Source organism: Petaurus breviceps, unplaced genomic scaffold (assembly GCF_028583685.1).
Source record: "Petaurus breviceps papuanus isolate PSGF00001 unplaced genomic scaffold, PetGlider_PUasm1.0 99, whole genome shotgun sequence".
Taxonomy (NCBI): domain Eukaryota; kingdom Metazoa; phylum Chordata; class Mammalia; order Diprotodontia; family Petauridae; genus Petaurus; species Petaurus breviceps.
In genome coordinates, this window is record NW_027187465.1 from 607,273 (window position 1) to 627,031 (window position 19,759).

The 19,759-nt window shown below is 57.5% G+C and overlaps 1 protein-coding gene and 1 long non-coding RNA gene across 3 annotated transcripts in view; one reads left to right on the forward strand and one right to left on the reverse strand.

Annotated features, from left to right (window-relative positions):
* LOC138156474 (uncharacterized) overlaps positions 1-1,465 on the reverse strand; it is a 34,914-nt gene extending 33,449 nt beyond the window's left edge. Inside the window, exon 1 of the long non-coding RNA XR_011167158.1 lies at positions 1,375-1,465. This is a non-coding gene — a long non-coding RNA (uncharacterized lncRNA). The remainder of the gene's footprint in view (positions 1-1,374) is intronic.
* Positions 1,270-19,759, forward strand: part of PATZ1 (POZ/BTB and AT hook containing zinc finger 1) — a 24,987-nt gene continuing 6,497 nt past the window's right edge. The window contains exons 1-3 of one of the 2 annotated variants that reach the window (XM_069081812.1): positions 1,270-2,615; positions 4,158-4,221; positions 16,404-16,575. In XM_069081812.1, the coding sequence (XP_068937913.1) occupies positions 1,270-2,615; positions 4,158-4,221; positions 16,404-16,575 (1,582 nt within the window). Of the gene's footprint in view, positions 2,616-3,650; positions 3,896-4,157; positions 4,222-5,946; positions 6,022-16,403; positions 16,576-19,759 lie in introns of those variants that run through there. The other variant, XR_011167157.1, reaches the window with a different exon arrangement.

Consider the following 19,759-nt stretch of genomic DNA (forward strand, 5'->3'; position numbering starts at 1 on the left):
CGGCTGCTGCGGGTGTGTGTGTGTGTGGGGGGGTCGCTCTTTCTCTGGCCGGGCCCGGGGGGCTGGGCGGCCGCAGCCCCCTCCCTCCCGGCCGGGCGGTGGGAGCCGAGCTGGCTCGCTGGTTCGCTGGCTCGGCGGCGGCTCGTTTGCATCGGCCGGGGGCGGGGGGGGGGGGGGGCTCCGCCCCCCCGCCCCCGCGCGGGGGGGGGGGGGGGAGGAGGGGGGGGGGGGGGGGGGGGGGGGGGGGGGGGGGGGGGGGGGGGGGGGGGGGGGGGGGGGGGGGGGGGGGGGGGGGGGGGGGGGGGGTGGGGGGGGGCGGGGGGGGGGGGGGGGGGGGGGGTGTTGTTGGTATCGCCCCCTCCTTCTCCTCCCCCCCAGGGGTGAAAGTGCAAAAGGAAGTGCAGCCGCTGCCATCTTTCCTCCGCCGCGGCGGCTCCGAACACACGGCGAGCCGGAGCCCGAGCCGGAGCCCGAGCGGGACCGGCACCGAGCCGAGGCGGGCCGGGCCAGGTTAGGCCGCAGCGCCCCGCGCCCCGCACCCCGCCGCGCGCGCGCGCCCGCACTCGGTCCCCGGCCGCCGAGCCGCGCTGCAGCGCCCGCCCGGCCGCTCCGGCCCCGCGGCCCCGCGGCCCCCGCCGGCCTCGGCCGCAGCCCGCACGGGCCCTGCGCCGGCCCGGCCTCCGCGCCGCGCGCCCTTCCTCCCGCCCAGCCCGGGCCCGGGCTCCTCCAGCTCCAGCTCCTGCCGCCGCCGCCGCCGCCTTTTGTTCCCGCCTCCTCCGCCCCCTCCCCGGCAGCCCACCCCAGCTCGTGCTTTGCAGCAGCAGCTGAAACAGAAGCAGCAGCAGCACCAGCGGCCGCCGCCGCCGCCGCCGCCGCCGCCGGGCCCCAGCAGCAGCCCAGGCGCGCGCGCCCCCAGCGGGCCCGGGAAAAGGAGCGCGCGCTCGGCCGCTCGAGCTCGCTAGCCGCGCGCCAGCGCCCCCTGGCGCCCGGAGGGGGCAGAGCCGAGCCCCACCAAGGCGAGCTCACAGGGAGGGAGGGCTTGGGAGCCAGGTCCTGCGGGAGCCCAGCTCGCGAGCCCAGAAGCGCAGCCGGGCAGCGGGGCAGCCAGGCGGGCATGCGGGAGGCAGAGGCGCCCGGCCAGTCGTAGACGCGCCCGCCCGCCGCACGAGCGGCCGCAGCCCCAGCGCGGCGGCGGCGGCGCGCCCGCTCCGCCAGCCAGCCTTGCCCCTACCTGGCCGCCCGTGCCCGTGCCCGTGCCCACCTGCAGCCATGGAGCGGGTCAGCGACGCGGCGGCCGCGTCCTGTGGCGGCGGGGCCGGGGCCGGGGCTGCAGGGGCCGGCGCCCCGGGCCCCTCGGCCGGCTGCTACACCTACCAGGTGAGCCGGCACAGCACCGACATGCTGCACAACCTCAACCAGCAGCGGAAGAACGGCGGCCGCTTCTGCGACGTGCTTCTGCGCGTGGGCGACGAGAGCTTCCCGGCCCACAGGGCCGTGCTGGCCGCCTGCAGCGAGTACTTCGAGTCCGTGTTCAGCGCCCAGCTGGCCGAGGGAGGCGCGCCCGGCGCCGAGGCCGGCCCGCAGGACGTGGCGGCGGGGGGCGCGCCGGGCGCCGCGGGGGGCGCGGGCCCCAGCCGCGAGCTGGAGATGCACACCATCAGCTCCAAGGTCTTCGGGGACATCCTGGACTTCGCATACACGTCGCGCATCGTGGTGCGCCTGGAGAGCTTCCCCGAGCTCATGACGGCCGCCAAGTTCCTGCTCATGCGCTCAGTCATCGAGATCTGCCAGGAGGTCATCAAGCAGTCCAACGTGCAGATCCTGGTGCCGCCGGCGCGCGCGGACATCATGCTCTTCCGGCCCCCCGGCGCCGGGGACCTGGGCTTCCCGCTGGACATGACCAACGGGGCTGGCCTGGGGCCGGGCGGCAACGGCATCGCGGGCAGCATGCCCCCGGAGGAGGAGGCGGCGGCGGCGGCGCGGGCTGCGGGCGCGGCCATCGCCGGCCAGCCCGCCCTGCCCGTGCTGCCCGGCGTCGACCGCCTGCCCATGGTGGCCGGGCCGCTGTCCCCGCAGCTGCTGGCCTCCCCCTTCCAGAACGTGGGCGGCGGCGCGCCGCCCCTGAGTGGCAAGCGAGGCCGCGGCCGCCCGCGCAAGGCCAACCTGCTGGACTCGATGATGTTCGGTTCCCCCGGGGGGCTGCGCGAGGCCGGCATCCTGCCATGCGGCCTGTGCGGCAAGGTCTTCACCGACGCCAACCGCCTGCGGCAGCACGAGGCGCAGCACGGGGTCACCAGCCTGCAGTTGGGCTACATAGACATACCCCCGCAGCGTGTGGGCGAGAACGGGCTGCCGCTGCCCGAGGACCCCGACGGGCCGCGCAAGAGGAGCCGCACCCGCAAGCAGGTGGCGTGCGAGATCTGCGGCAAGATCTTCCGCGACGTGTACCACCTGAACCGCCACAAGCTCTCGCACTCGGGCGAGAAGCCCTACTCGTGCCCCGTGTGCGGCCTGCGCTTCAAGCGCAAGGACCGCATGTCCTACCACGTGCGCTCCCACGACGGCTCCGTGGGCAAGCCCTACATCTGCCAGAGCTGCGGCAAAGGCTTCTCCAGGTAAGAGGGTCCGCAGCTCCTCCCTCCGCCTCCCTGGAGGCCCTTTGTGCGTCCAGCCGGGCTTGGAGCCCCTGGAGGGGGGAGCGGTCTGTGCGAGGGGGGGGGGTGTGTGCCAGGGCCGGCAGGGCTTTCTTCTGGCAGCTTGGGGGGTGCCCCCAGCCTTTGTGTGCACGGTGTACTGCCCAGCAGCATGCACGCAGACATCTCAGGCAGATGCACGGTATGTATGGTGTCCGCACACATGTACATACCCAACACACACACTAGGTATGCATACGGCAATACATGTGCACACCCCCACCTCGCACACACGTGTTACATACACCCCGTGCACACCCACACACCCCACACTGCGTACACTCCCCCGTGCACACCTATCCACACCAAACACGGACACACAAATGGATTCTTCCCTCTCCCCTCACAGACACCACAGTACAGTATTTATACACACATCCACAGTCACAACAGATGCATGTACACACGTGTAATACATTTGCACACCCCACACACGGATCTCCCATCCATACGCACACGTGTGCACACCCATTCCCACCTCCATACACATGTAGTCACATGCACATATTACAGTATTGACACATGTTTGCACATACACAGCACACACACACACACACACACACACACACACACACCTGCTCTGGTGCCCTCCCCCGCTGGGATTGGGAAGCTGAGACCTTCCCCCCCCCCCAGCTGAGTCCCTGGTCTGGCTCCCTAAGCTCTGCTGGCCAGCTGGGGCCTCCCATGCTCCCCGGGGCCCCCCCACAGCTCCCTCAGGCCCACACACTCAGCGAGCGCATGCCTTTTTAGCAGGGGGGGATGAGGGACCCAGCCTGGGTACAAGTCTGGCTGCTGGTGTTTTTTCCTCAGTGCTGAATGTTTAGCAAATATTTAAGCTGCTTTGAAGGGAGGGAGGGGGTCGTGTTCCTGGAGACAGAGCCGCTAGGGGCTGGGGGGGGGGGGCGCCTCGGAGAGGGGCCCGTATAGGGGCAGCAGGAAGCACACGGCTGCGCCCGCCGACCTCGAACCAGTCCTACCGGTTGTGAGGCCTCTGCCCACCTGCCTCCCCAGACATCAGGTTTAACAACTCAGCCGTACCATCCACGATCCCGGTCTGCTCGGCCATTCTCCAGGGAGCGAATTCCAGCCCCCTCGCAGGGATTGGCTGTGGCCTGAAGGAGCAGGGGGAGGGGAGGCCTGAGTTACCAGGCTGCTTTGCTCTGGGACACAGAGTATTTTTTCCCCCACCAGGAAAATTAAGAGTAAGTCAGCCGTGCCTCTTTGGGCAGCGTCTTCGCTGGCCAGCTCCTGCAGCTGGGGGCTTCAGGCTGGAGGCAGCCGGCAGTGTCAGGGAAATTCCCTCTTTCCATTCTCCCTGGAGAAGATTAGCTTGTGACCAGGCCCCAGGGCCCCCTGGGCTGCTCTCTAGGGGTGCTGGGACGTGGGGGAGCCTGGACTCAGCCCCCTCTGTCTGCCTTCCCAAGGGCCCCCTTTGAAGGTCTTTGTTTTCCCCTTTCTTTTCAGGCCAGATCACCTCAATGGACACATCAAGCAGGTGCACACGTCGGAAAGGCCTCACAAGTGTCAGGTAGGGGCCGCTGCTGGAGAGCTTGCAGGGCTGGGGCTGGAGCGGGACAGGGGGCCGAGGCTGGTGTCACATTGTCTGCAGGAGCCGGGCTGAAAGCCAGGAGCGAGCCGTTGTATGTGTGTTTGTGTGCGTTGGGGGGGCTGGAGGGCGCGGCTGTCCCTCCAGCTGCCAGGTGCTTTGCACACCCCTCTCCTCTCCCTGTGACCTCTCTCTCACTGCTGTGACCTTCAGCCCTGCCCCAGCTCTTCTCTCTGTCGCTTGGCCCCCCTTTCCTAGCGTTGCTGGTCTCTCTCATGGTAAACTGCTTCCTTGCGGGAGGGCCCTGCTGGGGGTGCTCACTGCTCCTGGCGCACAACCAACTCCCAGTCATCTGTCCCTGAAGGTGGCCACCAGTCCATCAGGTCTGTGTTACCAAAGAGTCCTGATCTCTTCCCCTACCTGGTTTCTACTGAATGAATCTTGGCAGTAAATGGAGGAAGAGGAAGATCAGAGAGTTGGGAGGACCCCCCTTGAGAGCCTCTGGGCCTGGGTGGTTAAGAGTTGACTGTGTCACAGCAGAGAGCCCCTCCCATCCATCCCCCTTAGAGCCCTGGCAATCTCTGCTTGCCTTTCTCAAGGAAAAAGTATAAGGGTCTGTCTCCCCAGCTCTGAGTCTCTTCTTTAAAGCCCTTTCAGGCTGATAGCACCCTCTTCCTCTACAGCCTGGACAGGTAGGTCGCTGGAGCATTGTTGTGTCCCTTTTGCAGTTGAGGGGACTGTTGGGGAGTGACTTTCTGTGGTCACCTGGTTAGGAGAACGTCTGGGGCCAACTGCCCTCTGCTCCCGTGCCTCGCTGGGGCAGGGCAGGCCTGGGAGCTGCCCGCAGATGTCCTATCCAGGCCAGACGCTTTCATTGTGTGGGAGCCCATCTTGGAGGTCCTGGGGATCTGCACCCACAGGCAGGCTCAGCTTCTCCGTGAGAATGGACTTCTCCCCTCTGTCCCGTGGGCTGGTTTCCTCCCTTCCCCCTGGGCAGTCACTCTCAGAGGATCCCAGGAGGAGAAATGAGGAGTAGATGGTCAATCCACCATGTTCCAGGGCCATGGAAGGCGCCTTGGGCTTCTTGAGCAAGTTGGAAGGGAAATTTGGCTTTCTTCAGGTCTAGTGCCCTCTAGTGGGAGTCTGGTCCCTCTTCAGGCCTGCTTGGGTAAGACAGCTTTGCAAACTCTGTTCAGCTTAGTCTCAGAGGGTTGAGCCACAGGAGACCTTAGGGGCCATGGCATCCTTCGCCTTCAGTTGAGGCTTGGAGGGTTTCCATCGATCTCGAGATGGGACAAAGCTTCTTCAGGGCCCCCCTTGAGGGGGGAGCCAGCCCCAGGGGCCCACATCAGGGCAAGCAGCAGGGTTGGGGCTCCCTCCCAGCCCGGCCCTTCCTCCACATGGATCCTTCTCTGGTGGGGGTAGGCTCTTGTCATGGTAACTTCACCCCTCTCTGTGCACCCAAGGGGCAGTTCTGAGATGTGAGGACAGGAGACGGTGACTGCCCCGTGGGTGACCTGCTGATCCCTCTGCCTCCCTACCCTGCTCCGCCTCTTGCCCCTCAGCAGACCCTGGCTCCCTAGTGCCTGTAGCTGCACCTCCCGAGGGGGGCTCGGGGCTCCTGGCCCAAGGAGGTTGCACCCAGAGGGCAGTGGGGCACTGCGCCTGGTGGCCGGGAGGTAACCTGCGCTTTCTGCCCTTTTCCAGGTGTGGGGAGGGAGCAGCAGCAGCCTGCCGCCCCTGGAAACGCTGCCTAGCGACCTGGCCTCATGGGACTTTGCCCAGCCTGCTTTGTGGAGGTCGGCCCACCCTGTTCCTGATACCGCCTTTTCCCTTTCTTTAAAAAAATCCTTCCAGGCCCTTGATAATCTGGGCCCAGCACACTCCAGCAGCCATCTCTTCTGCTCTACTCCACCTGGCTACTTGAGGCAGGGCTGGACCACCCCAGAGGGCAATCGGGCGTTTGCCCAGTGGCCGGTGGGATAGCCTGCCCCTCTTTTGGGCCATCTTTCCTGGGGTGGGGAGAGGGAGCCCCTTGGAAAGCCAGCCCAGCGCCTCGCATCTGCCTGGCTCCCCCAGGAGAGCTGCCTTGGTTCATCCTTCTCTTCCTGGGGGAGTGGGGGGGGGTGGGTTCTTCCCCATCTTGGGGCTTCTTGGTATGTGGGGAGGGTCCCCACTGGGCCCCCTTTCCAATGTTCCGGGCCCATGGCAAGGCCTTGTACTTTAGGTCAGTCCATTGGCACTGCCTCTCCCTCCTTCTTGGGACTCTTGGCCAGTTTTGTTGGGGACTGATGGTCCTCTCAGCATCAGGCCCTCCGTCTCAACTCCCTGGGTAGCACTAGCTGCTCTGGGGGTCAGTCTTCCCCCAGGACCAGCTCCAGGAGGCAGCCAGCCAAGACACCTGTCTGTGTCACCCCAAGCCAGCTAGCAGCCTCATCCGAGGGCAGCAAGTGCCTGCTGCCACCCTTGGGGTCTGCGGGGGCTCCACTACCCCTTGGCGGTTCCTGATTTACCCCCAGTCAAGTGGTTTTCCCTTTTCATCTCTGACTTAGAGTTAGACCCGTGGGCTCTTGAGGTTTTTTCAGGCAGGAAGTAGATGAACAGTCTTCAGATTGTGGCCGACGTGGCTTTGGGAGACTGATAACGCAGGCCCAGAAACCTAGGGTTCCGAGCTCTGCCTGCTTTTCCTGGTGGTGTCCGTGAGGATGGAATCCATCCATGATAAAGTTTTCATTGTAACATTGAAGCCTTTGTGTGTTTTGTCTCTGGTCTTGGTGAGTGCATCAGTGGGCCTTGGTCTCTCTGGCCTGTTTAGCCTGAAGCGCGCGTGTACATACGTACAGATGGACATGTGCACACACATACACAGATACACACACAGACACACACAGACACACACGGTCTCCCCGGCTCCTCTGCTGGACCAAGGACACTCAGGTGTCTTCCAAACGCCTCTTTCTCTCGCCCTCCCCCACATCGAATGGCTTAGACATCCACTCCCGCTATGTCAGGGCCCGAGCAGACAGTGGGGGCTGTAGTGTAGACGGGAGTCGTTCTGTGTTTTGTTTGGCACGGCCTTGTCAGCAAGCAGACGTCGCCATGGCTCTGTCCTCTGCCCCAGAGGCCCAGGATCTGAGACTGAGAGCTGAAACTCCAGGACCTGGGGGGCCAGACTGGGTCAGTGACCTGCCCACAGCTATGTCCTCTGATGGTCCTAGGACCATGGGCTTGAGGAGACCCCCAAAAACATCCCTATCATGAGCCTGGTAGAAAGATTGTTCCACTTGGATCAGGAAGACCTGAGTTCAGATGCTGCCTCTGAAACTTACTAACTCTGTTACCTTGGGCAAGTCCTCTGACCAGGCAGCCTCAGGCTCTTCATCTGTGAAACCAGCCCCTCCCTCACCTCATAGGCTTCTTGTGAGACAGTGTTTGTAGAGGGTTGTAGGGAGTTACTAGTTTGGAAGGGACCTGAAGCCTGGAGAGAGAGGAGGCAGAATGACAGAAGGATAGAGGAAGGGGGAGAGAGGAGAGACATGAGGGAGAGAGGAGAGACAGAGGGGGAGAGAGATGAGAGAGAGAGGAGAGACTGACAGAGGGGGAGAGAGATGAGGGAGAGAGGAGAGACAGAGGAGGAGAGAGATGAGGGAGAGAGGAGAGACAGAGGGGGAGAGAGATGAGGGAGAGAGGAGAGACAGAGGGGGGAGAGAGATGAGGGAGAGAGGAGACAGACGGAGGGGAGAGAAGAGACAGGGCAGAAAGATGAGGGAGAGAGGAGAGACTGAGGGAGACAGATAAGGGACTGAGGGAGACAGCGGGAGAGAGGAGAGACTGACAGAGGGGGAGAGAGATGAGAGAGAGAGGAGAGAGACAGGGGGAGAGAGGAGAGGGAGAGAGGAGAGACAGACAGAGGGGGAGAGAGGAGAGAGACGGAGGGCAGAGAGAAGAGTTGGGGACAGAAGGAGAAGGCAAGGCAGAGAAGGGGCAGAGATAGTCAGTGGTTCCTGGGGCTGCCTGGCAGCTGTGCCAGGAGCTGGCCTGCAGAGCCAGAATCCTTCCCGTCCTGGCTTGGCCCTCTGGCCGGGCTGGGGCCGTGCCATGCCTCTGCTGCCCACAGTGCATTTCTGTATGTCTGTGAGCCCAGTTCAATAGGCTTGCGCCAGGGCTTTATTTAAAAGAGCCCACTGACGCAGGGGTATGAAACCGAATCCGGCAGGCTAAGCCTTGGAGCTGGCTCTGACCCATCTCATCTGTGCGTTTGCCCTGCCTCTCCCCATGGGCGGGTCTAGACCTCCCAGGCCCAGGGTGGAAGGGCACGGCCCTGCCCTTGCCTGTGCTGGCTTGGCTGTCTTAGCCCCGCTGGTGGTGTGGAGGAGGAGCCCTGCCTCTGTCTTACTGCGCGTGAGGCTAGCGAGGATCATCTCCCCTTTCTAGGTTCCCTTCTCCATAAAATCAAGGGCTTGGCCTGGAGGGTTTCCCTGTTTCCTTTCAGGCTCTGACCCACCTGGTTTGCTGGCCAGAAAGCTCCTCTAGGTGGGCACGTCCATTCCCTTCACTCCCCCTTATTGCGGCGGGATGGCCCAGCCCAGGGTAGAGGGGGAGGAAGGTCCTGCTTGTACCAGCTCTGTCCCCTGCAGACTTAGCTGCCATCTTGACCTCTCAGGGTCAGCCAGGCTTGGAGAGACATTGGGGCCCTTGGGAGAACCCAAGATTAGGACACACCTCCTGGCAGTCAGGGCTGGCCCTGGGTGGAATGCAGTGAGCTTCCCCAAGCTCATGCTGGGCGCCCACTCTCCAGCTGTGTGGCCCTGGGCAAGTCACGGCCCCTTTCTCAGACTCCTGGTTCCTCATCTGTACAATGGGGCCAGTGACAGCACCCGCCCCTCAGGTCTGTTGTGAGGCTCCTAGAAATGCTAGTGACGGTTATGTTGGGCTCACAGGTCAGACCAGAGGGTCCCTCAAGTCTCTGCCAGCTCTCAGGTGCCGTGCTTCTGGGTTCTGGGCCTGGGGGAGGCTCCCTTGCCCCTCCTGTGGTCTCGGACGGCCCTGCTCTCTCCTTCCCCTGCTTCTTTCCCACCCCAGGGATGTGGGGAGTCTGGAACTGACCCCAGAGCTCTGCTGCCATGTTGGGTTGCTTTGGCCCCTGTGGGATCCAGCCACTGCCAAGATTGCTCCGCTTCGTAGGGGCAGGGCTCTGGGGCTACCTGGGCAGGCTATGTGGGGAGGGAGCTGTTGGCAATGAAGGTAGGTGCCAACCCTACACAGAAGAGCCAAGAAAGGAATCATGCCAGGCAGGGCCACCCTCCACTCCTGCCAGCCATGGTCAGGAATCCTAAGATTCAGGCCTCGAGTTCAAGCATAACTGATATTCTTGGGGTACTCTCTTTGCCTCTAACAGCCCATTTCGTTTCCTTCCTGTCTTTGGGATCCTGAGAGCCTGCTTGGCTTGGGGGCCTTTTCTCCTGGCTCTCCTAGGGCCCGGCTTCCCAGGACTTGGCAGTCCTTGCTTCTTTGGAGTGGGACTCTGTCTCTGTCCTTCCCCTTCTCCCTCCCTCTCTCTCATCATCCTTCTTTTCTCTTGGATGAGGCCACCAACGGCTTTCTCTTCTAGGCATCACTGCTGGCCAGGCCTTTGGATACTTGGAGGAAGACCCCTGGGTATTTTGTTTGACTCAGTTTCCTCCTCTGAGCTCCCTTCCAGGGCTAGGACTCGGACCCTGTGATCTCCAAGGGCCAATGGATTTTTTCAGTAGTGAAAAATGCTACCTAACCCGTGCTGACATGGAAGGGGGACTTGAGGGTGGCAGCTAGGGGGCATCTTGGTGTTACAGTCTGATTGGGAGGCTGGTGTGCCGTGGTCTCCAGGTGGATCTTCTGTCCTTGGGTGGAGATGGGAGCTATCTTCAGGTGTCCTGGGAAGTAATAGACTTGTAATATGTGACCCCAGAGGGTGGAACCAGGGGCAATGTGGGGATGTGAGACAGTGGGTGTTCAGGCTGAGCATGAGGAAAGCCTGTCTGTCTCTGGAGGTGGTGAGCTTGGGGATGCCATGCTGGGATAGGAGTGGGTTCCCCTTGGGGTCCTTTCAGTTTGGAGATTCTGGGATATCCACAGAGATATGCATTCCTTAACAGATTTGATTTCCAAATTATGTTTTGCTTAGGTGAATATTAAATTTAGTTTGCCTTCTCTGGTGATTGATGGGTAGGTAAGAAAAAAATGTATGGCCCAGGAGGGATTATTAATTAGGGAGAGAAGCCAGGCCAGTTGGAGATTGTAACACTGGCTGTGTCGTTAATCCACCTTATTGAGAGGTGACCACTATCTTTAAATAATTACCAAAGATCCTAATGAGCTGGTGGCCTTTGGAGGATGGTCACCAGGCGGCTGTGCCTCTGGCTTCAGATCTCACTGAGCTGAGGCTTCCCGGGAGTGTACTCACTGTGGTGGGAGGCCGGCGAGCCCGATTTGGCGTCTGGTTTCCTCTTGCTACACCTCTCACTTTTCACTTCCTGGCTCCTGTCTCTCGGCCTCTGTGGTCAGGCCCAGAAAACCCTAGGGGTGGCTGCCATCCAGAGGTTCTGTGGGTGCTGCTGCCCCACTGGTCAGGCTGACTAAGGGGCCTGAATGTTTCCAGGCCTCCTTCCCCCTGGGCTCTTCCCACGTTTTCAGATGCATCTTGGACCGTTACCTAAGTGGCTTTTAGGTTAAAAGTCATTTCCCTGGCATTGAGTAGTGGATGGGTCTGAATCCTGCCACAGACATTTCCTAGCTGGATGACCTTGGACAGATCCCTTCCCCCCTCTACACCTCTGTTTCCTCATCTGTCAAATGAAGGGATTAGATTCAGTGGTCCCTAAGACCTCTCCCAGCTCTGCATCTGTGATACCAGTGACCCTGTGTTCTCCAGGGCCCTTTGGGAGCACCTCTCGACTGGTTATACAGCCTGGCTCCCTTCCCTGTTCTGGTACTCTGGAGGTCTGCTGCAGCCGTCCCAGGGATATTGCCACCAAAAATGGTAGTAATAGTAATACTAGTAATTTTTCATTCCCTGGACACTGTCTTTGATCAATATTTAGTAAGATAGGGTGTATCGGGGTGCGGGGCAGGGAATGCCTTTCTTAGAGGCAGCTTTCCATGGCAGCTGTCTGTGTAACTTTGGGCTAGCTGCTTCCTCTCTTTGGGCCTCGATTTCCTCCTCTGTGCAGTGAGGGTATTGGACTCAGTTGTCCCCAGGACCCTTCTGGCTTGGCTGTGGCCTGTTGTTTAAGCCAAGGCGGAGGTGCTGCCTCTGGGTGAGGGTGCTGGTGACTAACGTTTGTCCATCCCTCTGAGGGGACAGAGGGGCCCACCCTGTAAGGATGCTTGCCCTGTAGGAGTCTGGAGACCCGAGATCTGGTTTGGCTCTGATTGGCCAGGTGCTCTTGGGCACATAGCCGAGCCTCAATTCCCTCAGCTGTAAAATGAAGACAATGCCTGCCCTGAGTGCCTCATGATGGGTTAGGAGAACCCCAGATGACGTCACAGATGTGGACGTGTTTGGGCACTTAATACTGTGTAGGAGAGGGTGATTTATTTGGGTATCGGTTACACTTTTTGTTTTGATCAAATGAGAGATTTAGGTCAGGGTCCCCCCCCCCAATATATAACAAGGATTTCTTCTTCTTCGGATGTAACTCCGTGACTTGCTGTTTTGGGGGCTATAAAGTCCTGACTCTGGCATTCAAAGCCCCTTAATCCAGTGCTATTTATTCATTCATTCATTCATTCATTCACTCAGTTATTTTTAACATTCACTTTTTAAAAATTTGAATTCCAAATTCCCCTCCTCCCTTCTTTCTCCCCCCTATTGAGAAAGAAATATGATCATCATTAGTCATGTTGCACATAAAAAAAGGCAAGAAGAATGAAGGAAGTGAAAAAAGTCAGCTTCAGTCCGCTTTCGGAGCTCATCAGCACTCCCTCCCTGGAGGCAGGCAACATTTTCATTCTCGATCCTTTAAACGGTCTTAGATCCTTGTCTTGTTCAGAGCAGCTGAGCCATTCGCTGCTGATCGTTGCACAGTGCTGCTGTTACTGAATACAGTGTCCTTCTGGTTCTGCTCATTTCACTTCGTATTAGTTCATCCAAGTCTTTCCAGGCTTTTCAGTACAGCAGAATTCCCTCACAATCACATGGCACAGCTTGTTCAGCCATCCCCTCAATTTCCCATTCTTTGCCACCACAAAAAGAGCTGCTGGAAGTGTTTTTGTGCATGTGGGTCCTTTTCTCTTTTCTTTAATCTCTTTGGGATATAGACCTGGTAGTGGTGACCTTGTTGGATTAAAGCGTACATGCAGTTTTATAGCCTTTGGCCATAGTTCCAAAGTATTCTCCAGAATGGTTGGACTGGTTCACAATCCACCAACCATGCATTAGTGTCCCAGCCCTCCCACGTCCCCTCTGACATTTGTCATTTTTCTTTTTTGCCGTGTTAGCCAATGTGATAGTTGTGAAGTGATATCTCAGAGTTGTTTTAATTTGCATTTCTCCAATTGATGGTGATTTAGAGCATTTTTTCATGTGATTATTGATAGCTTTGATTGCTTCTTCTGGAAACTATTCATATCTTTTGACCATTTGTCAGTTGGGGAATGACTCTCACTTTTATAAATTTAACTCAGTTTCCTATATATTTGAGAAATGAGGACTTTATCAGAGAAACTTGCTGCCAATATTTTTTCCCACTTCTTTCCTTTTAATTTTGACTGTAATGGTTTTGTTTGTACAAAACCTTTTAAACTTCATGTCATTAAAATTGTCCATTTTATTTCCCATGATCCTCTCTATGTCTTCTTTGATTAATGGGGCTCCAACTTCCCCTTTTCAGTCTGATTTCATGTGCTCTTATTTCAGAGGCTTGTAGCTTTAGAGCCATCCAGTCTGGCCCCCTCATGTTATAGAGACGCTGAGACCCAGAGAGCTTCATTTACTGGGCTTCTCCAAGGGCTTTCAGGTGGCAAGGGGTCCATGCCCTGTGACTCCAAATCCAGCAGTTTTCCCATCGTACCCTTTGGCATCTGTGATTCCTGCTAAGCTCTGTCCTCTCCTTCCCCAGACCTTTGTTCATGCCGTCTTTCCTTCCTGTCCTCATGCTGTTGATGCTGTCTCTCTTTCAAAGCCTAGCCCAAATATCAGGAAGTCTCCCAGTTCCCTCCTCAAATTTCTGACTCAGATCTCATCCCTTGGATTCAGTCCCATCGCTATCACTTTCAGTGGCAGCTGGGGGCACCATGGGACATGGAGTCAGGAAGACCAGAACTCAGATCTGGCCTTTGACATGTAGTAGCAGGGTGACCCTGGGCAAGTCACTTTAATCTCTGCCTGCCTCAGTTTCCTCATGGGGATAATAGCAGTGCCTCCCTCTCATGGTTGTTGTGAGGGACAAATGAGACCATATTTGTAAAGGGCTTTGTGTCCCTGGCCCACAGTAGGTGTTCCTTCCCCATCGTGTATTTTTATCTCACTCTCCCCGGTATTGTGGTTTTCTGTTTTCCTGCCTTTCTTCTCCATTAGATTTCTAGAACAGGCCTGTGCCCTAATCTTTCCTTGTGCCTCAGGTGCCCATCACAGTGCCTTGCACGTACCAGGTGCTTCATAATTGCCTTTTGGACTGTTGGGCGGATGACTTTGGGGAAGGATGCTTAGGTCCAGCTGTCATTTCACGGGCTTCAGTTATCTGGTGACCTGGAGTGAGAGTTGGGGTCCAGCCCCCATTGCCCCCCCCCAAGCCCACTTCTGAAGCCCATGGAATATGAAGCAAGCTGAGAGGGAGGGATTGGGAGCACAGGTCTGCGCTTCTCCTCAGATTCGCCCAGATGTGCGGCACACACAGCCGAGCTTCTGAATGTGATCGTGAAAGGCAGCCAGGCCGCTCAGTGACTAGAGCATTGGGCCCAAAGTCAGGAAGACACAAGTTCAAATCTGGCCTTAGACACTTAGTAGCTGGGAGACCTTGGGAAAGTCACTTTACCTATGCCTGCCTCAGTCTCCTCATCTATAAAATGGGGATAATAAAAGCTCCCCCATCCCAGGGTAATTGTGGAGACCAAATGGGGCAGTACCTTCTACAGTGCTTAGCACAGTGACAAGCACAAAGTAGGTGCTTCATCCAGGCCAGGTGACTGATTCAGAAGTCACATATATGTATTTTTTAGGGGAGGTTGGGACTCCCTTCAGTCACTTCTGGTTCGTACTTTGCCTCAGGATTGGGAAGAACTTGACAGCCATTAGATGGGGATAAGCCTTGGACCTGCCACTGAGGATAGAGGGGACTCTGCTGGTGCAACCTGACACCTGAGAGTTAAGTGACTTGCCCAGGGTCACACAGCCAGGCTGTGTCAGGGGTGGGACCCAAGCCCAGGTCTTCCTTGTTTCTGGGCCAGCTCTCTGCCCGCCCAGCATGCCATGCGGCCTCCCATGAGCATCCTGACAACAGTAATGTGGGCTGGCCGGCACTCAGGCATCACTTGCACCAAAGTGCTTCTCAGGGGATCGCACTGAATTTTCCCAGCAGTCCTGGGAGGGAGATGAAGGACAGTGTGTGAGCAGTGACCCCAGCCGTGCCAGTGTGGGCCCGCTCTGGGGGGTCGGGGTCTGGACGGCCCTTAGGGCCCTCCCTCTCCTCCGCCTAGTGTAGAGGGGCAGCCTGGGAGCTGCTTTGAGATGGGGATTCTCTCTTAGCTGTGGGCTGCCCCTCATGCCTGGGATGCAGGATGCGCCCCTCCTACACTCTGCCAGCCAGCCTCGCCCACGGCCTGCTCATTCCAGGGTCCCACTAGAATGTAAGCTCCTTGAAGAGCTGGGAGAGCTCCGCACACAGGAACAGCCACATTGCATGGTGACCCCTGTGGTTGGATCAGTTCAGGGCTGGGGGCCTTCAAGGGCCCGGGGTGCGGCCTTCTGATTGCGTCCACAGCCTTTTATTGGAGGATTCGTTCTGTGAGGTCCACATTCAGTCAAAGGGCTGCGCTTGAGGACCTAGAGGCCCATGTGAGGCTGCAGGTTCCCCACTCAGCAATAGGATGATGCTAGACAGTTCCAGGGGACTCATGAGGAAAACACTGCACACTGCCCCAGAAGGAGCTGAGGGAGTCCGAAGGCAGAGCCAAGCAGACTGTTTCTGATACCTTTATTTACTTACTTATTTCAGTTTTCCCCTTTTGGTCTTTTTTTACACCATGACTTCTATGGAAGTAGGTTTGACAGGACTACACGTCTGTATCCCCTGTCAAATTGCTTAACATCTGCAGGATGAGGGAGGAAGGAGGAAATTTGGAACTCAGAATTTGTTTTTCAGATTGTATTTCAGAACAGTTTTCCTTAATGTCATTGGAAAAAATACGATACTATTAAAAATAAAAACACAAGAAAGTATAGGGACTTTGCCTTTGCCTCTTTGTATCCCTTTGACTTAGCATGGGGCCTTGCCCTTTGTAGGTGCTTAATAAATATTGCTTGATTTATTGATTGATTATCATTGCCATTTGAAGGCTTTTTTTTTTCCTTTTTGGAGGGGGGAAAGCAGGACAATTGGGGTTGTGACTTGCCCAAGGTCACACAGCTAGTAAGTGTTAAGTGTCCCAGCGGATTTGAACTCAGGTCCCCCTGACTCCAGGGCCGGTGCTCTATTCACTGTGCCACCTAGCCGCCCCCAATTTAAAATCTTAAAAAAGCTGCCTGCCTGGGGACCCTGAGTAGATGTTACTTGCCCTGGGTTACTCAGTCATTGTGGGTCTCTGAAGAGACTTGGATTGGAGGCTTCCTTTTAGAATACTGACTCGTTGCAGGAAGGGATTGTGTTCCTTGTATTTGCATCCCCAGCGCCCAGCACATGAAAAGCTGTATGATAGATGCTCCTTGATTTGAGTGATGGATTGGTTGATCCCTGGCCATGGGGATGGTTCTGGTCACTCTCCTACATGCCTCTTACTCATCTAAGAAGGAAGGTGTCTCTGCCAGACAGTGGAACAGTTGTCTGGCTTTTGGGACAGTCAGTCTCGTCTGGGTCCCAGCCAGGCTCTGTGTAGACACTCCCTAAAGGCTAGTGTCCCTGGGATCCAGGGATCCTGCCCCTTGGTGAAAAGCAGAGGGCACTCACCCTTGCTCTCTTTCCCACCCACAGACCTGTAATGCATCTTTTGCCACCCGTGACCGCCTGCGCTCCCACCTGGCCTGCCACGAAGACAAGGTGCCCTGCCAGGTGTGTGGGAAGTACTTGCGGGCAGCGTACATGGCAGACCACCTGAAGAAACACAGCGAAGGACCAAGCAACTTCTGCAGTATCTGTAATCGAGGTAATCTTCCTGTTGCCTGGCATCCTGGGGGGGGTGGTGAGTCTGGGGGTTTGAAATAGGGCTCATGTCGCCAATGTCCCCCATGCCCTGGCTTCTCTGGGCAGTCAGCATTTCCCATCCTGGAGGCATGGCCTGGCTTCTGCTTCCTGCTGACCGCGCGCTCACTCGGTGTTGGGGGCAGGGAGGGAGCCGCGTCTCTCCCCAGATCCGGTTCCTTATGTCTTTAGGGGGTGTTGGGGAACTGAATGATCAATCATAGCTGTAAAGACGCCCGTCCATCTGTGTGCTCTAGGTGGCAGCCTACACGCATTTTGTAGGTACCATGGAATGAGCAGGTCACCCAGGAAGCAGTGTGTGCTCTGAGATCCCACGGCCCCTGGTGATCTTGGATTCTAGCCAGCTTGCTGGCACCCGAGGGCCTGCTAGCCAGAGTGGGGGAGTTGGGATGGCAGAGACTTGGGGACATAAGCAGCTGGGAAGAGCCCACTGAGTGCATCCCAATCACAGATTTCTTAGTTGTGCAAAAAATCCCCATTCGAGTTGGTTTCATTTCCCTCTCTCTGCATGGCCATTTACCTGGCAGAATTCTACTAGACACATGCTCAGAGTGGCGAGAACACGGGGGTCTGGTGCATTGGGTGCTAGGCTGAGAGAGGAGGGACATGCATCTCAGACACCTAGGGACCCTGAAAGAATCCCAAGTGGCCACATGGGCTCCAGTTGTGTGGAAGGATGCCTGTGGTGGTCTTGGCGGCAGTGCGGACGGAGCGAGGCTCCCACAGGCCTTAGGTGCGGCGGGCTCGGCGGCATCAGGTCAGGTGGGAGGAGCACTGGGCTGTGGGGTCTGAAGAACTGGCTTCTCGTGTGGGCTCCGCCATTTACTTAGCACGTGATGTGGGCGAGTCTTTCCTCTGAAACTCCGTTTCCTCATGTGTGAATTGGGATAATAGTACCTGCCCGGCCTACCTCACAGGGTTGTTGTGAGGATCAGAGAATCGTGTGGGTCGAGAGCAGACTTTGCATACCTGGGGTTCCACAAATAAGGTGTTAATGCCATCAGTCTGGGAGAGGGCGTCCCATGGGTGAGCCATCCTTGAGGCCTTTGGTGTGAATGTCTATGCAGATGTGCCCTGGGCAGAGGGGCCGGAGGGGAGCATGTCGTCTGGTGCCTCTGACTGAGGTCACAGCAGGGAAATCGGAGAGTTGCCTCCCTGGCCTCTGGGGGCTGATGCCCCAAACCAGAGAACCTGGCTAGAGCTGGCTGCAAATGGAGACCCTCAAGTTCTGGGCTCCTCCTTGAGGGGAAGGTGGTGCTTCTGGGCCGGCCGTGGGGCTGTATGTAGCTGGTGTGAAGGGCTTGGGCGAGACATTTAGCCACGGGGGTTTCCTCCCCCTCCAGTTAGACACAGCTCTTGGCATCTCTTCAAACCCAGATAAGCCGGCTGTCGGCCACCATTTCTGCAGCAGTCTCCATTGTCATGGTTCCTAGGTAAACTTTGTGGAGGCCAGTGAGAAAGGATGCTGGGCTTCCCAGGTGAGTTGGAGAATCTCAGCTATTGTGTCCAGGACGAGGGGACCCCCTGGGGCCTCATCAGTGGCCTCACCCCCGGACAGTGCAGTGAAGACCAGAGAATGGAGACCACAGAATCTAAGAGGACACGGAAAAAGCCGAACAGATTGGAAACAGAGCTGAGAGAAGAGGTGGCTGATCAGAGCACTGACATTTTACAAGATTTCTATGGTTTTCTCCCCTGAAGCTGGTAAAGAGGGTGAAGTGGCTGCTGGCACACACTGGTCCTGGGGATAAACAGCTCAGACGCACTGAGATCACAGAGCAGCCTTCCCCAAAGGGCCCCATTTGGATCCAGCCTGTAGGAGGCCCGTCCTTGGGCCTTGGCCTTGGGGTCAGTGGTCCCTGCTCCAGGGCGCCAGAAGGAAGGTCGAGTTTGGGCCAACCTGCCCCATCCCGGGGAGCCAGAGGGACAGGATGCGATACATTTCTCAATCAGAGGAGAAGAAAACAATAAACTTTAATGTTTAAAGTTTGAGGTTTGTTCCTAGAACCGTGGCTCTAGGCTGGTTCCTTGTGCAGACATAGAACCAGAATCAAGCGTGGCCGTTTGGCAGAGAGTGAAAGGTGAGGCATCGTCTCTGGACACGAGAGACAGTTTTAAGCCGTCACTGATGTACAGGGAGACGTGGGAGCTTAAGACATGTTGTTATTTCCTTCCTTGCTAGAGGAAGTTGGTGCAGGGCTTCCCTTAAGAAGAGACCCTGGTGTCAGCCATTCTAGACAGTCGAGAAGTGCATTTATTAAGTGCCTGATGCATGCCTGGCACGGTGGTACCAGAGAGGCCAGAGGCTGCTCTGGGCTGGCTTTGTGTGCAGGGCTGCCCCTCTCTCTGCCAGTGTGTGTCACACAGACGATTTCCACGGCATTCGTTCTGGGGATTTGTGTACGTAGGGTCGTGTCCCCCTGGCTCTGTGCATCAGGCAGGGCGAGTGTAGCCATCATCCCCAGAGAATGCTTCCTCCTGGGGGGCAGACGTCCACCTGCCTGGCTCTGGGAGGTATGTGCCGCTCATGCTGTGGGGGGAGCTTGGACCCGAGGACCTCCAGGCCCTTTCTAATGAATTCTGGGAGACTCCCAACATCTGTTTAAACCTGTGGAGCCCAGAATTCTTTGGGGGCAGGGCACAAGAGGGTATGAGGGCAGAAGGGGACTGGGCCAGTTCCTGAGCCAATTGTTAAATTTTCAGTGTGAGCCTTCATACCTCAGAAGCCAGCAAATGCTGTAAACCGGGACCTGATTTGTTGTTTTATTGACGATGGAGACCGCGTGAATGGGGCAGATTAAATGTAAAAGTGTATGTGTGTACCTTTTTTTTTTGGAGAGCTGTTTGTTAAACGTTTACCAGCAGCAAACCTCTGGTTCGAAGCCTGATGGGCACAAAAGCCCTAGTTTTAGTTGCAGGTGGTTGTCAAGAATGGAGGTGGAGGAGGGGTGGGGCTGGGGGCTGGAGCGTCCTGTTTGTAAGCTGGGAGGTCACGGAGAAGGAAGCCGAGGCTAACCCATTTTCAGCATGTGAGTGCTGTTTGACAGCAGCAGCTGTTACCCATTTAGTTTAACAGAGAGGGTGTGTGTGTGTGTGTGTGTGTGTGTGTGTGTGTGTGTGTGTGTGTG